Source organism: Ananas comosus, linkage group 2, assembly GCF_001540865.1.
Source record: "Ananas comosus cultivar F153 linkage group 2, ASM154086v1, whole genome shotgun sequence".
NCBI lineage: Eukaryota > Viridiplantae > Streptophyta > Magnoliopsida > Poales > Bromeliaceae > Ananas > Ananas comosus.
Genome location: NC_033622.1, coordinates 14,504,755 through 14,521,084, shown reverse-complemented (window position 1 = coordinate 14,521,084; position 16,330 = coordinate 14,504,755). Strand labels below are relative to the sequence as shown.

The window sequence follows — 16,330 nt, the reverse complement described above, 5'->3', positions numbered from 1 at the left end:
TGCCCCGCATAGCACTTAGCTCTCACACTTCCGGATGGTATTCGGCTCTGATACCAATTGTAACGACTCGACCTGCTAGCAACAATAACTCGTTGGGCCCAAACCAGCGGCCCAAAATGCTTAAGCCCAGTTATTATTACTAGCGTGTAGGCCTCATATAAACTGATCGGAATCAGTATCCCATTCGATGTGGGACTATTGGGGGCGTTACAGTATTTCATTTGCATTTCTTTATGCTCCTTTTACCACAAGAGGGAAAAATAATAATAATAATAAACACCTCCTTGATATTTTGATATAATATTAGAAAAATAACTGCAGTAACATAACAATTTAATTTGACCTCCCCAATTATAAATAACACAAAAAAAGAGTACTACTGTTAATAAACGCTGATGATAAGAAACTACTAACGGATACCAAACAGGCAGCTAGGAAAATGGCCAGCTATTTCTTAATTTATTAATTTTTCCAAAATTTTGAATCAGTTCTTGTTACCACTTAACATTTATGAAACAGAGCGTCAATAGAAAACAACATAATGGAAAAATAGAACGAGTACTTCAGCATTACTACAAAAAACAAACCTTCAACCATACCAATGCTCACAGACAACAACAAATTGAAACCATTTAGAAAGGCGCCGAGATATAATATATGACCTGCACGTGAAGAGAAGAGTTTGCGAAGAAGCTCTTACAAAGTTAAGCCCTCAGGATTCTCAACAGTCTTTGAAAAGGTCCGCAGGAAAGCTGCCAAGTCCGCACCATAGATTATGCGGTGATCAGCAGTTACATTCACCTAAAATGGAGGCCGATTTAGTATAGGAAATAACTCAAGCAAGAGTTCAGAAAAATGTTTAAAATACAACCGGGGTACACATGTTGGAGCATGAGATGAATAACAAGGAGAGTACAATTGAGATGCATTGATTCAAATGAGCAACAGAATTGTACCAAAAAATAGTTGAATGACATTGTGTTCTACTAAATAAGGGGCTGTCCAGAAGTAAAAAGTGAAAGTAGCTGTGCTGTTATGGTATCTCACTCATTTTTCTTCTTTTTCTCAAAAAAAACAAAAACAAAAAAAGTGCAATTCTAATCTTAATCTGATATTTGTCTTTATTGCAGTCAACCTTAATTGGATTCCCATTGTAACTCGAAAACGGTAAATATTTCATGTGGTCCGACAGCTTTCTATGTCCGCTAGAAGGTACCTTTCTCATATTCAAGTGCTGCTCCCGGTCCCACCCCTAATCCTTTTCAAAGAACTTAATTCTATGATCAAGGGGTGAAAGACAGTGCCAACGAAGACATCTATTTCTTCATAATGCTTTAATACGACTTGTGTCTCTGACCGACAACGGAAACTTGACCATAACAAGTTGTTTGGAGAAAGAGTGGGAACTTCACTAATCATTGGTTTGCAGACCAAGAAGTCGTAGTTCTAAATTTCTAATGTATAACAACAGATGATGCCCAATACTGAAAATGAAGAATCAATGGATAAAGCAGCTTTACTGCAGCTTTACTACAGCTCTCTTATTATAGAAGCTTGATTTGTAAAACAGGAAATCAAACTAGAAAGAGTAAAAACTGCATTCTGCTCTAAGAACTTTGAACCCAGATAAAGTCATGCACAAAATTAGATGGATCTAAGGCAATACTAGGAAATACGATGGTTTCAGGGAAAACATACGACAGAAAACTTCTGCTGCTCATGCATGACGCCATTCTACAGTTATAAATAGAATGACTGAATCTTCTCGATGCATATTGGACATTGATTTGACAGAATGTAAGTATACAAAATTCTATAGCTAAAAAGCAACCTAGCTGAAGTATCAAAGAATAGAAAATAGAAACAACGAAATTGAACTGAAATTGAACTTACCAGCATTTTACTCTTAACGCTAAAGAAACCATCTTTATCAGCCACAACTGTAGGCTTTGAAGCTCCGACAGCCATGATAGCACCCTGAATACATATCAATCAGGTCCTCGTCACTTGAAATGCCAAAAAGCCAATCTGTTAGCAACTATCGATTGGAAAACCCACCTGGCCGGGAGGAAGGATGGCATCAAATCGGTCTACACCAAACATACCTAGATTTGATAGAGTAAATGTTCCTGCACAGTACCAAAACCTCAGTGATAGCAACCTCCCATGATTCCAAAAATACAAATTAACAACAACGTAAAAGATAGTCACAGACCTGAGTTGTACTCATTTGGTGAAAGCTGTTTAGCATGAGCTTTTTTAACCAGCTCTTTCCATTGTTGAGAAAGCAAATACAAATCCAGCTGCCCAGTTTCAAACTCACATAATTAACAAGAAAAACATAATGAAAGTTCTAACATTAATTAGATTATAGAATAAGTTAAGACCTTGTCAGCATCCTGGAGAACGGGGGTAATCAGTCCGCCATCAATAGCCACAGCCACTGCAATGTTAATATTGCTATTGAAACCGAAGCTCTTTCCATCCTTGCAACTTGCATTCACAACGGGATGCTGAGCAAGTGCCATTGCTGCAGCCTTGGCCAGCAGTACAGTCATTGTCACCCCCTTCGACTTGATCTAGAGAACATTGTTCAAGTTCTAATATAGTTTAGCATATCCAGCTTCAACTAGTTCAAGAAAGCAATGTGACTGATAACATTTGTTCTAGCCAGGCTCCACTTTACCACCTTGTGGTTCAAAATGTAATTTTTCTACTGCCCTAAAAGTCTTGCTGCTAAATGCCATTCAATTTGAACACATTGCGATCATGTGACTTGTTAAAGACAGATCAGATAAGAACTTCTGATTGTTAAATGTAATTGACTCTACTTATTAGATGGGCCACATGATCATTGCATTCTCAACTTCGACGGCATTTTGAATAGCAAATACTAATAGGCAATCGAAACGATAATCTTGGGGCGGTTAAACCTTAATGGTTAAACCTTAAAATGGTCTTAAACAATTGAGTTACTAAACTGAAATAGATTTTCTTTTATTATCAGTTTGCAGATAATTACTAAGATCTAAACAATCAAATTACCAGCTGATAAATCAAGCGCCAAATTTTCCAACAGCAAGTGATAAATGCCGAACCTTTTCATAGAGAGCCTCAAGCGCATCGGTCATCACAGGGTACCCAACACGGAAAGTCGGCACAGAGAGGCTCTCCAACATGTTCTTGGAGACGGCAGCCCGCATCGTCGTGAATGGGACAACCGTCGATCCAGGAAGCGGGGAAGGAGCAGCAGCTGCAGAACCTTTAGCAGTAGCAGTGGCAGCAGCAGTTATCGAAGCCGCAGGAGCCGGAGCAGCAGGGGCCGCGGCCGGCTTCTTAGGCTGGATCCCCGCGGCGGCCTCAATATCCGTAGAAGTGATCCTCCCATACGGCCCGGTGCCGGCGACCTTCGCTAGATCCACCTTGTGCTGCTTCGCGAGCTTCTTTGCGAAGGGCGTGGCGATCGTCTTCCTCGGCCCTTCTTGGACCGGTGGTGCCGCCGCCGCCGCCGCCGCAACCGGTGTCGGGGGCGCTGTGGCGGGGGGAGGAGAAGGAGGAGGAGTAGCTTCCGACGGAGGAGGAGGAGATGGAGGGGTTTGGGGTTGGGATTGGGAGAGGGCCTGCGCCTTGGCGAGGGGGACCTCGTCCTCGGACTCGGCGAGGAGGCCGATGGGGGCGCCGACGGGGGCGGATTGGCCCTCGGGGACGACGATGGCGGCGAGGATGCCGTCGTAGAAGGTCTCGACGTCCATGTCGGCCTTGTCGGACTCGACGACGACGACGCTCTCGCCCTTGGAGAGGCGGTCGCCCTCCGCCTTCACCCACGACACGATCTTCCCCTCCGTCATCGTCGAGCTCAGCGCCGGCATGAAGATCTCCCGGATCTTCGCGCGGATCGCCGGGGTCCCATGGCGGCGGCGGAGGGCGAGGGGAAGGGGGACGCGGCGTCGGGGCAGGAGAGAAGGGAGGGAGGCGGAGAAGAGGGAGGAGGAGGACGAGGAGAGGGAATTGGTGGTGACGGGAGAGGTCGCCATTAATGGTGGTGGTGGTGATGATGCTTAGAGCTTCTTCTTCCTCGTTCAATTGGCGGAGGGTGGGTAATGGAGAACGCGGGGCTCTGCTACTGCTGCTATTGTTTTCTATCTCAAGAGGGGGCGGAGGAGCCGAGAGGAGTTTAGTTGGTTAGTTGGAAGGAAATAAAGAGTTTCATTTTTCCTCAAAAGAAAAAGCGCACATAGTGATCTCCGACCACTCCAGGGCGTAAGTAACAAACCATGTATACAAACATCTCTTTATTTTTTTTAAAAAAAAAATTGTATAAAAGGTTAGTTTTAGATTATAGCATATATTTTGAAAAAAAAAAAAAAAAAAAAAAACTTATTTTAAGCTAACATTAAAATTTTAAAAAATTTTAATCATACTTTATCTAAATTTTTAATTATTATTACAGCACTGTCACGGTATTCACGAACTATGTAATTCTACTAATAAGGCCAGGATCAGAGCAAGACCCTATCCTCAAGGCCCACCAACGTATAGGTGAGGAGCCCCTTGGGGCGGGCCAGATAAGCGGAGCCCAACACGGCCCACAATCGTTCCGAACCTGGTCAGCTCGGGGGCGATCCGATCCGTTAATATAAAACCATTTTATAGGCCTTTCTGAAATAATGCTGTGATTTTAAAAAAAGAAAATGATTTTTTTTTTTACTTTCGATTTTTTTATAATTATTATGTAATTCTTACCAACTAAATCAGATGGGAATATTTTTACAAAAGAAAAAAAAAAAGAAAAGAAAGATCCGAGGGTCCGATCCAAATCAGTTGGGATATTGGGTTGCGATTGATTATTTTCACACCCACACCGAAACAGTGGAGGAGAGAAGAGTCGGGAGAAAAGAGCAAGAGAGGAGTAGGGGAGAAAAAGAAAAAGAAAAAGAAAAAGAAAAAGATGAACACGGACATAACGGCGTCGGTGAAACCGGAGTACCCGGTGATCGACCGCAACCCCCCCTTCACGAAGACCGTCGCCAACTTCTCCGCCCTCGACTACCTCCGCCTCTCCACCATCACCGCCGTCTCCGTCACCGTCGGTTACCTCTCAGGTCCCCGCCCTCTTCCTCCTCCTCCTCCGTCGCATTAGGGTTAGGGTTAGGGTTAGGGTTAGGGTTTTTCTAATTGGGTTTTGGATTGGGGGTTGGCGCAGGGATCAAGCCGAACATCCGAGGGCCGTCCATGGTGACCGGGGGATTGATAGGGATCATGGGCGGGTTCATGTACGCATACCAGAACTCGGCGGGTCGGCTCATGGGCTTCTTCCCCAACGACGCAGAGGTCGCCCGCTACAAGAAGAAGTAGAGCGCCTCCGCCGCCAACACCTGTAATTTTCTCAATTTCCTCGCTCTTTCGATTCGACTTGAATAAAATGTGAACTCGGCTTCTTAGATCCGTTGCGGGGTGTTTGTTGCTGAATCTTGTAATGGTGCTGTTTTGGGGATGTTTGATCAGAGTGAGCTCTGATTTGTTTGTGACCGGCTTTTGGATTAGCGTGTTCTCATTTGTCTCGCAGTTATTCCCTCAAATCTTTCACTTTAAGTTGTGATTTCATATGTAATGCAGTAAAAATTCTTTAAGATTTAGGGTTTATTGTGCTTGATGAACATAAGGAGTTAGGATGGATGAGGTAACAGATGCGAAAGTTCATATTTTTGGCCATTCATGAGTCTGAAGGTGAAATAACAAAGTATTCTCTTTTGGATTTCCGTAGGAAATATATATATATCTGCGTAATGATGTAGAGACTCAATTGAGTTTGGTTGAATTTTTCTATCTCTATGATTTCGAGATTCTATTTCTACTAATTTCACTCTCTTCTTAGACCAAAAAAAAAAAAAAAAAAAAAAAAAAAAAAAACAGAATAAATCCTCATTTTCAGCTTATCCCCAGAGCAGAAACCTCTGACGTTTAGCATCTACTTTCTCTTATGGTTCTCGATTTGTTGCTATCGTTTTGCTCGAGATTAGCTGAGTACAAAAGTATCTGCAGCTTCGAAAAATTGAAAAATTGTGTTCCTTTAAGCTTTGGTCATGAATGATTTGGAAGATCTTTATCGAGGAAACGTTGATGTTTAGGTTCAAAGAAATAAAGATTTTTGATTGGAATTGTATTGTTAGATGGATAAGCCTTGGAACGTTTTCTATCTTAAGTTTCTCAATTAGTGTATCCATTATAATTTGACCTCTCTTTCCCTTACAAAAACCAAGGGTCCATAGTTCATACTTTTACAGCTACTGCATGGAAATTAACTACTCTTTGACAATTGAAAGCATGGAGTAAACAAAATTTCTTGTTGCAGAAGAAATTTTTGGTTGTAGAAGAAACAGTTGTAATATTATTAGGAACGACTTTATTAACATTATAACTAATGCATATTATTCTGCTCTTTTGAGCATTAGTTGAGCAATTAGATAGAAGCAAATAACTAGCAAGTGTGGTTGAAAACTGATTCACTAGAGCACAAGCAACAAAGAGGCATCTTTAGAGATAAAAGAGATAGAAGTAGTATGGTCATTTAGTCGTATATTGTTTATGATTATCCTCTGCCATAGAGAACCTTAGCAAAGACATGTTTAGGCATTTGATTAGGGTACATTTGCTTCGTTTGGTTGGAAACTTGCGCACAAAAGAAAAGGAAAAAAAAAAAAAACGGAATTTAAGGGGTAAAGAAAAGTGGTCTCACCACAGAGAACAAAAGAAAAGATATAACAGCATGTTTGTTGATCAGCAGTTTTAACTACCGAAGACAGTAAATAAAAACATAAATTGCTTGTCTGTTGATTTACATCTCATAGATGTATCATAAGTTCTCTTCCGAGTGTTAGCTACCTTTAAACATCTTACCTGTTACAACATTCTAACCGTTACAACATCTTATGTTAAATCACTACCTACAACTACGATTCCTGCATGAAAGCTAAATAGAAGATGCTCCCTTGCCTGTTACATCATACAACTTAAAACTAATCCCTCGGGCGTGCCAACCATAGAGAACTGAGCGCACGAAGGCGTGAGAAGTAATCACTTATGGCCAGTAATGCTCGCGCTGCTTGACGAGTAGTTAATATTCGATGCATCTGTTGCAATGTCTGCTGCCTCAAAAGATCAGCCTGCAAAAGAAACAGAGTCCTCGCACATTATACAATCACCACCTCTGTTTATACATTTGGGACCTGGACTTGGAACAGAACTTCCAAAAGAATTTTATTTTATTGACAGGTGCCAACTATCAGGTGTACCATGAATGAAATCTTTAAGTTACAAGCTTATGATTGTACTCAAACTTTATAGTGGTCAAGAAAATGTATCAATGTCAAGTATCTTGTGATCCGTACCTGGCGAAGGAAATTCTCAAGTGTGCCTAGCTTGCCCATAGCAATTGCCATCTGGCCCATGTAATTTGCAACATTATCAGAACCAGGACATGGCCCGAGAGAAGCAGAAGCCAGGGTTTCCGCAAGAGACTGTTGCAGGGCTTCCATTCCCTGTGACAAAGCATCCTCAGCCTGCTGAGAGGACTGTTGGAGGTTACATATACCCATCAACTGCTGATCTGTTAAAGGTTCAAGGTGACTCGCGAGAATCTGCGAATTTTTATCTTTTAGTCGATTGGCACCATGGAGACCATTGACTTGTAATTTCAGGAAAATAAGGTACATATTAGTCTAGCTAACCTTTAGAAGCTCTGAGGATCGAAAGCCTCCCAACCACATGAAACACCTCTCAGCTGGGGTCGTCCACATGCCGGAGAGCATGTGGAACACGTCAGATTTTGTCCCGATGCTTTTGAGCTTGAAAACCTCATCGTACTGAGCCATCACAGCATCGACAAGAACCCGCAGATCGTCATCACTCATTTGAGAATTTAAAGCCGATCTCAGGTCATTGATCTGTCGTTGATGGTCATCAAGCCACCGAGTATACTCCATGTCAAATGCGAGGGCCCCTGTTGGGCACAAAGCTAGTCGATAAGGATGTTGTAGTTCTCGCATTCATAATGCCCGCGCTCCCAGAAAAGAGCTTTAGGTGTGAAATAAGTGAACTTAATGATAATTTCATCAGTCAGACGTCAGAACAATTGAAACCTATATGCTCCCTTTACCCTGAAACTATAACTTTTCTCACTTTTTCTCCTTCTGGCAGAGTACCTTACGCGACATTTATCACTTTGCCTGAGTGAATGGCTATAATAGGTTTTCATTATTTCACGGTAACAATGCGACTCTCAGTCTATGTAGGAAGACTTCCCAAGTTCTATGCACATATTGAGCAATTTATTACTGAAATGTCGTCAATAGATGGTACAATCTGCTATCATGCATTTCTAACTCAGTCTATTGTCTCAACAAAGAAACTAGCTAAGAATGACGCTAGAAACATTAGACTCATCTCATTCGTTTCGTAGCATCGATTGATTGTACACAAGAAACCATCCAGAAAGATTCATGCAGATTAAATAAAGACCAGGAGAAGATATATTAGGAGAGAGAACAAACCATTTCCTCCGATTGAATAACCATGCTCTCCCAAAAACCCACTTGCAATGAAGATACCCTACACGGAACAAGAAAATGTATTAATTATGAACAGCTGCCCACTATAACAAGTGCTAGGAAAAAGAATAGAAGACGAAATTATTGTCGACGACACCTGTTGCCGTGCTCTTTCAAGCTCTTGCTCAAGTTGCACCAGCTTCATTCGGCTATTCTCAAGCTGTTGAACATATGCCTGTCGATAAGAGGACGCTATCACGGATAATTATCTGTTTGGCAGCATGACACGAGTTGGCAAAAACAACTAAACAAGAAAGAAAGGCCCTCAAACGTCTCAGAACAAACAGTTGTGGCATGCAAATTATAAAAACAGAGACAACTCTCTGGAATATAACACTGCATCGAGTCGTTTTCGAGCATGGCCATCATATGGATAACAATAACTAACCAAAAGCTGTTAACTAAGAATGAATCCTAAACAATTATATCAGGCCAGCATGCACTGTTTATCTTCAAAAGGCAGTTATAGAGACATGAATGGTGTTTACAGGGACAGGAAAATACTAAGCCCACAGATGATTCAAAGTAAAGAACACCCACTTTTTTCCTCAGGCGACTCTTTCGGGCGGCTTCCCGATTTTGCGCGAGCCTGCGTAGCGTCTGCGTGAGGATTTGATCAGATCAAATGATCAGTTAACTTGACACATCAAAGTGACCAGATTCACTAAAAAGAGTCATGCGTTCGAGTGTCCAGTTTTTTAATGAAAAGTGGTACCTTTTGATCCCCTGCTCTCCCTTTGGACACAGCAGAGGAATCAAGACAAGCAGCAGCTCCTTGTTGACCACCATCAATCTAAACATAAGCACTCAATGCTTCAAACTAGAATAAGATACTAATCGCAACAAAATCAATTCATTTCAGAGACATATATTAGGGAAAAAAAAACACATTTTTAACAAAACAGAGAAGCTCACAATCTGATTCCTATCGTCGTTGTCGACGTCGGTGGAGGTATCGGTGATGGGGCTTGTGACCGCCATTGCCGAATCCCCCCAATTCTCAAGATGCACCGCCCTCGGAAAAGAGAACCGGCTCGCCTCCGCCGCCGCCGCCGCCGCCGCCGCCGCTTCGGCTCCGGCCCCAACATTGCACCCAGCCATGTCTAAAGATGACATGCCCTGCAAAATGCAGCAAATGAACAACAAAAAAATACAAGCACCATCCGATCAAAACCGAGATAAAAATCTCAAAATTTTGATCTTTTTTTTTTTTTTGGTATGAAATGAAAGGGAAAGCAGAGAAAAGTAAGAATTACTGGGTGTGTTAATCCTCCAAATTGTATGTGTAGTGGAGAAGATGTTGCGGCAGTGAGATTGCTAGAAGCTTTGGGGCTGAGGATTGAACCTTTTCCATCATTTTAAACAACCAACTTAGTATAAAATGGCTTAAAAATAAAACCCAACAAATAGAGAAAAAAAAAAAAAAAAAAAAAAAAACAGAGAGAGAGAGAGAACGAGAGTTAAAAAAAAAAGAATAAAAGAGGGAATAATACTTCGGGGGAGATCAGGAGCAGCATCCCCGAGGTGGAATCCAGCTGGGTTTTGCTCTCCTCTGAAGCAAGAAGATTAAAAAAGCAAAAAAAGAAAACAACCAAGTTACGAGTTTCAATACAACGGAAACGCATTTCGTTCAAGGCAAAGATGCAATTTTTAAAAGGAAGAGTTGGTGGTGTTGGTTTTTACAAATACCGAAACAGGTGGGAGGAGTACATGGAGACGAGTTGGAGTGGGAACGGCGAAGAAGAAGAAGAAGAAGAAGAAGAGGGAAAGGAAAATGAGAAGTGCATGTTACGAATGGTTTTGATATGAGGAACATGAAGTAGGAAACAGAGAGAGAGAGAGAGAGAGAGAGAGAGAGAGAGTAATGTGTTATGTGTCTATCAATGGGGTTTATCAATCAATCTATCAGTCCCTCTCTGAGTGAGCCTTTATATTGAGCCGATTCCCGGAGCAGCATATCATATCACGCTAGTTATTATACTGCTAATTATATTTTCCTCGTAACGGGTGAGGATTATTGAGGTCGCCAAATTCTACACAATAACTACCCAAATAAGGCTATGTTTTTATCTTGCAAGAAAAACGATTGGGCTGTGTTGACAACCTAAGGAGTAAATAAATTTTCATTTTCTTTGTTAAGGAGTATGATCTGTTAATATTAACTTTTCATTACCAGCGAGTTTTGCTTAAAAACTATATTTTTTTATGTTAACGTGTTATCTAATCAAATAGGTATTAAAGCAAACGAAGCAAGTATCAAAACTAATAAAATGTTAAATGATGTCCGATGTGAAAAAAATTTGCATCAAATCAAAAAGAACCCAATAAAGTTTGATGATCATAAATTTGAGTTTTAAGTGGTTGAAATTTTAAATTCCAATAAAGTTGCAATAAATTTGATTTCTAGTTCTGAATATATATATATATATATATATATATATATATATATATATATATATATATATATATATAAATTAAAATAAATATTCTAAAGAGTATTGGGTTTATTTACGGTTTTAATCTTTGAATAAAGGAGCGTAGAGTTGAAGTGATAATAATTTTTCTAAAATTTAGTAGTGGTTGGTAAATAGTATTAATCCAAAGACTAGCCAGTAATAGTTAAAGAGGATCCAAATCAAAGGCTAGCCAATAATAGTTTAAGGGGGAATCCATGAAATGTTAGAAGTAAAAATGACCAATACTTATAAAAGTATTTCAGCTCCGAAAAAAAACATTGGAGTATGCTACTAATAGTATACAAATAGTATTTACTATCAATTTTTTCACCCTTGGCTTATCACTATTTTACCAACCTTTCCTAAACTCTAGATATCTAATGGTCAAAAAGTTAATAGTAAACACTATTCTCATACTGCCACACTATCAATAGTATTCTACTTTTACTCTCTCTTTCTATATGGAGAGAAAATATTAGGTTTGTGTGCTTTTAGAAGTACGACGGTCTCCATTATATCAAGTCGTTATTGATGCTAGCACTTTCGAATCGATAATCGTGTCCGTTAGATTTGATCTAAAATATTTAAAGTGCCTAAAAAGTAAATTTCACAATTTTTCAATTTCACTTACCTAATGATTGAAGATGCCCCTAATCAATAATTTTAACAGTCGTGATGAGCCATTTGCAAGTTTATATGTAAAAATATCTAAATCAAGTAAAATATTAATAAAAAAATTATACTGTATAAAATAATTAAGATTAATATATTTAATCTAAAATTTTAGTTTTATATCATCATTCTTTGTAAGATTTTTACGTTCAGTCATTGATTTTGAATCATTTTGACCATTAAGTAAAAGATATTGAAAAATTATAAAATTTATATTCTAAATATTTTAATATTCTAAATCAAGTCTAAAGGAGTCAACCGTCAAATCAAAAATTTCAATATTGGAAATAACTTAATAGCAAGAAGACCGTTATTTAAAAAAATATATATAGCAGCTGAACTCCATATATATAAAAATAATATAGAACAACTACTTTAAGAAACATAAAGGAGTTGTTAATTTCGAGTTTTTGATCCATGGATCAGGAGTTGTAGAATTGGGATAATAACTTTTTATAGAGTTTAGTAGTTTTTTAGAAAAAATAATATTAACTAAAGAATTGAAAATAATAAAAATGATTGATTTAATAGGTTAAAAATTAAAAGTAAGTTCAAAAGCATTATTGCCGGATTCTGTATAAATATAAATATAAATATGTATAGAGCTAGGCTCCTATGCTTTCGAATGTACGGAAGCCTTCGTACTTGTAAGTTATTTTTAATAATGGGACATCCGATTCAGCGATCGGTTCCGTTAGATATAATATACGCTATTGGAACTACCTAGAAACCAAATTTCATAATTTTTTGACTTTATTTATCTAGTAAACGAGTAGCCTCAAAATAAACGGCTGAAAATAAAAATCTCATAAAAAACAGTGATAAATGACTTAAATTTCAAATCTGAAATATTGGTCTTACTATTGATGTTAAGTAGAATTTTCTATTAAATTTTCATATAATTTGGATACTTCTACATCGTTGAACTTAAAAACGTGCATATTGGCCGTTAAAATAGTACTTTTTGAGACCTTTTGATCGCTTGGTAAATGATGTCAAAAAATTGTAAAATTTGATTTCTAAATAGTTCAAATATGATAGATTATATTTAACGGAGACAATCGTCGAATCGAATTTCCTATCATCGAAAATAACTTACAAGCACGGAGGTCTCCGTACTTTCGAAAGTACAGGAGACTTACTCTATATATATATATATAGTTATTTGTGTAAACTTCAAATACCAATGGTATGATTTTGCACTTTCTTACTTTAGTATCCTTTGATCTGGAGTGTTTAATTTAGTATTCTGTGATTTTATTTTTTTCTTTTTTTAAGTCATTTTATTAACTTTTCGTTAAATTATGTATAAAAAATTATAAATATCTTACCTATAGGTTATTAAATATTTATTTTAATATTTTTTAATTTTAATTTTATCATTAATTTTTTTAAAAAATAATAAAAAGATAAAATAAAATTACGGAATAAAAAAATGGTACGTTTTAAACCAAATAGTAGTATTTAAAGTTTTCTCCGGTTATTTTGTTAGCCCCCGTTTGGTTGGGGGTTAAGGGGTGGAATAACCCCTTAACCCCCAATTTATACCCAAACACCATGAAAAAAGGGTGGGGTTTACTAACCCCACCCCCTTCCCAACTTTAACCCCGCACGCATCCCGAGCTCTCACCTTTTTTTTCTTTATCAATCATTAACCCCACTCCCCTTCCCAACTTTAACCCCGCACGCATCCCGAGCCCTCACCTTTTTTCTTATTTATCAATCATTATCTTTTTATCCCACCTACTCCAACCAAACACAAAAAAATTTTAACACCACTTTAACCCTGAACTTAACCCTATCCCTGGTATAGCTATTTTTTTCTTAACCCCGAACCAAACGGAGGCTTAGTTATTGGGTACTCTACCTTGGCTAGCTTAGAGTAGCTGCCTTGCGTTAAGATGTGTGAAAGCAACGGGCGTTTAGAAGTGCAGCAGGACGGTTATCTTTTCATGGCACAGTCGGCTCTGGAGCCTCGCAGAGACAAATTCTTGCATAGACATAATCCACCAGGTGCATCCATAAGCCATTTGCCATAATCCATACCATCTCTTCGTTTTCTTTATTGAGGTTAAAACTTAAAACCCCAAGGTGATTCAGAAAAAGAAATAAATATTGATTATATTATTTATATAGATCTGAATAATAAAATTAGTAATTTTTTTAAAAAAAAAAAACAAACGTATCTTCAAAACAAAATAGAACAGAAAAATACGAATGACAGTCCAAGTAGAGCAATACACCTAAATATCGACTAACAAGTAAATTAAATTCAGAAAGTAGGATCGAGAAGAACTTGAGTAAATCCTAAATCCTAAAGCAGCGTTTGGTTAGGGGATAAAAATAGGAATAGGCCCTTATCCCTTTCATTATACCTAAACGCTAATTTTTTATCCGAAAATAGAAGTTCTCGGTTATTCCCACCAACACCTTCATTTTTTATATAAAACTATCTAAATTTGTTCTTATCCCCGAAAACAACCCAATTTTCATCCAAACACTATTTTTCTTATCTCCATACGTGTACCTATCCCTGTAATAGCTAGTTCTTGTTTATATCCGAACCAAACGATACCTACTTATAAAGTAATTACGTCTATTTTGACCTCTATCTCTTGAACCACATCGGAAGCGGAGAGAAAAGCTAAAATAAAGCGAAAAATACTAGATAATTAGGAAGACGGCTTGAAGAGAAACATAGAGAGAAAATTTAGACAAAATTTTAAAGAACAAAAAGATCGAAAATTTAAGCTTACTAGCCAAATTTTGACTAAAATGCAACCAATAGACCGCAAAAGATAGTAAAAGGAGGGTTTGAAAAGTGTAGAAAATGTAAGAAAAGCGTATGAAGTTTTTCAAAAGCTACCAAAAGCAACAAAAGTATAACATAATCTAATATTTGTAGGTAGTTAAAAGAAGCTGAAAACTTCAACTTAATTTTATTATACGCTTGACATGAAAAGTAGAGACAAACAAAATCAACGACCGTATCTCGACCAACAGAGGGAAATAGCCATGCCAATCCAAGTAAAGCAATACATAAAGGTGTCCAAAATATCCAATATCTCATACCCGATCCGGACCCTATCCGGACCCGAATCGGACCCGATAAAAAATGAATAGTATACGGATAAAAAAAATTACCTATTAAAATTTCGGGTATAGGTCCGGATATTTTATACCCATACTTGATTTGGATCCGACCCGAACCTAACTTTTAAATTGGTAGGGTCCGGAATAGTTTTCAAATCCGGACCCGGACCCGGACCCGATGAAATATCCGATAGTAAATAAAAAAAAATAAACTTTTGAAGTTGAAGGATCAATTTTAATATGACTTATAGATGATGAGTCACTATGTATTTTCATCCTAATGAAACCCTAGCCGTCTCTTTTACTCATTTCTTTTTTCTAATTTTTTTACTCTTTGTTTTCTACTCTTTTTTTTCATTTCATTTCCGCCAACAATATTTCATTGTCAACAATATAGTTTGTTTATTGACTATTTAATAAAGTTTATAAAAAAAACATATTTATACGGATATCCGTACCCGATTTAGACCCGATCCATATTCGATTTTGAACGGATAGTACACGGGTAGTCACTACCCAGACCCGCTTAAATAGACCCGATGGGTACATTAGAAACTTTAGTATCCAGACCCGGACCCGACCCGAAGTTAAATGGGTAGGATATATATATTTTTTTATAACCATTTCTTTTTAGGGTATGGGTACAGTATATTAATTATCCAGGCCCGACCCGGTCCACGGACATCTTTAGCAATACACCCTATTTTTTTATTTTATCACTTTATGACTTAAAAAAATATAATTTTATTATTTTGAAATTTTGAAATTTATTTATTAAAAATTATATTAAATAGAATAAATAATAATATTATACAGTACTATGTGTGCAATGTTATTCCTATGCTATATAGGTATAAATTTTATAGCCTAGTCTTATTGTTGTCTATGTTACTTGTTTTATATATATATTTTTTTTCTTTTTTTACGTTTTTAGCTAATTTTTTAGAGAAGTTTTATAGATGCAAGTGTATAAGATGTATTTCCTATATAAAAATAAAATATACGTTTAGCATTTTTTTATTGTATATATTATAAAATTAAATATGTTGATAATCGACTCAGTAAATTTAACTTAGAAATAAATAGTTGTAATTAAGTTTTATTTCAAATTGCACTGAGAGCACACACGGTGGTGCATTGTGTAGTATGATCTTCCGCATCAATTTCTTTTTTTAAATTAAATTTTATCTGGTAGTACAAAAAATTTGGGTTATACATGGTAAAAAAAATTTAGTAGGATAATATATTAATACTAGCGAGATAATTTATTTTATTCAAAATTTTTTTAAAAATTCAAAAATATTCAATTCTAAATATTTAATTATAATTATATTTTTTAATCTATTAAAGAAATTTCTCAAAGAAATTATAAAAAATATATTGAATAAAATAGTTTTGCATTCAAATAGCGAGCAGAATATTTGGCTTAATTTAGAGGGAGGGACGATGGAGCGGTCTGGTCACTGGTGTGAGCCGGGGGGGCATGGAGGGAAGGCAGTGAAG

At 37.4% G+C, this 16,330-nt stretch overlaps 3 protein-coding genes across 4 annotated transcripts; 1 reads left to right on the top strand and 2 right to left on the bottom strand.

The window, feature by feature from the left end:
- LOC109725805 (dihydrolipoyllysine-residue acetyltransferase component 4 of pyruvate dehydrogenase complex, chloroplastic-like) lies at window positions 427-4,252 on the bottom strand. Its single transcript, XM_020255173.1, has 6 exons — window positions 3,099-4,252; window positions 2,388-2,579; window positions 2,216-2,303; window positions 2,059-2,129; window positions 1,894-1,977; window positions 427-801 (listed from the first exon to the last, which is right to left on the bottom strand). The coding sequence occupies exons 1-6, from the start codon at window positions 4,032-4,034 to the stop codon at window positions 697-699; spliced, it is 1,476 nt and encodes a 491-aa protein (XP_020110762.1). The 5' UTR covers window positions 4,035-4,252; the 3' UTR covers window positions 427-696.
- LOC109725826 (NADH-ubiquinone oxidoreductase 20.9 kDa subunit) lies at window positions 4,858-5,636 on the top strand. Its single transcript, XM_020255205.1, has 2 exons — window positions 4,858-5,102; window positions 5,204-5,636. Exons 1-2 carry the CDS (start codon window positions 4,949-4,951, stop codon window positions 5,353-5,355), a joined length of 306 nt encoding a protein of 101 aa, XP_020110794.1. The 5' UTR covers window positions 4,858-4,948; the 3' UTR covers window positions 5,356-5,636.
- On the bottom strand, window positions 5,792-10,469 carry LOC109725812 (transcription factor TGA2.3-like). Of its 2 annotated transcripts, none has more exons than XM_020255184.1 (11): window positions 10,290-10,469; window positions 10,100-10,158; window positions 9,863-9,951; window positions 9,522-9,725; window positions 9,322-9,399; window positions 9,147-9,206; window positions 8,704-8,781; window positions 8,550-8,607; window positions 7,728-7,999; window positions 7,389-7,637; window positions 5,792-7,163 (listed from the first exon to the last, which is right to left on the bottom strand). In XM_020255184.1, the coding sequence occupies exons 1-11, from the start codon at window positions 10,391-10,393 to the stop codon at window positions 7,017-7,019; spliced, it is 1,398 nt and encodes a 465-aa protein (XP_020110773.1). In that variant the 5' UTR covers window positions 10,394-10,469; the 3' UTR covers window positions 5,792-7,016. The 2 variants fall into 2 exon arrangements, with proteins under 2 accessions (XP_020110773.1, XP_020110782.1); XM_020255193.1 differs by having other exon boundaries at window positions 10,296-10,468.

What these genes read in the sequence shown, in the direction of transcription:
- LOC109725805 (XM_020255173.1), bottom strand. Translation starts at nt 4,034, where the DNA reads ATGGCGACCTCTCCCGTCACCACCAATTCCCTCTCCTCGTCCTCCTCC. An exon ending in TTGAGGCTCTCTATGAAAAG is followed by an intron (nt 2,580 to 3,098) that starts GTTCGGCATTTA and finishes AATGTTCTCTAG; the next exon opens with ATCAAGTCGAAGGGGGTGAC. An exon ending in TTCTCCAGGATGCTGACAAG is followed by an intron (nt 2,304 to 2,387) that starts GTCTTAACTTAT and finishes GAAACTGGGCAG; the next exon opens with CTGGATTTGTATTTGCTTTC.
- LOC109725826 (XM_020255205.1), top strand. Translation starts at nt 4,949, where the DNA reads ATGAACACGGACATAACGGCGTCGGTGAAACCGGAGTACCCGGTGATC. An exon ending in CACCGTCGGTTACCTCTCAG is followed by an intron (nt 5,103 to 5,203) that starts GTCCCCGCCCTC and finishes GGGTTGGCGCAG; the next exon opens with GGATCAAGCCGAACATCCGA.
- LOC109725812 (XM_020255184.1), bottom strand. Translation starts at nt 10,393, where the DNA reads ATGCACTTCTCATTTTCCTTTCCCTCTTCTTCTTCTTCTTCTTCTTCT. An exon ending in TCCCACCTGTTTCGGTATTT is followed by an intron (nt 10,159 to 10,289) that starts GTAAAAACCAAC and finishes TTCTTGCTTCAG; the next exon opens with AGGAGAGCAAAACCCAGCTG. An exon ending in TTGGAGGATTAACACACCCA is followed by an intron (nt 9,726 to 9,862) that starts GTAATTCTTACT and finishes TGCATTTTGCAG; the next exon opens with GGCATGTCATCTTTAGACAT.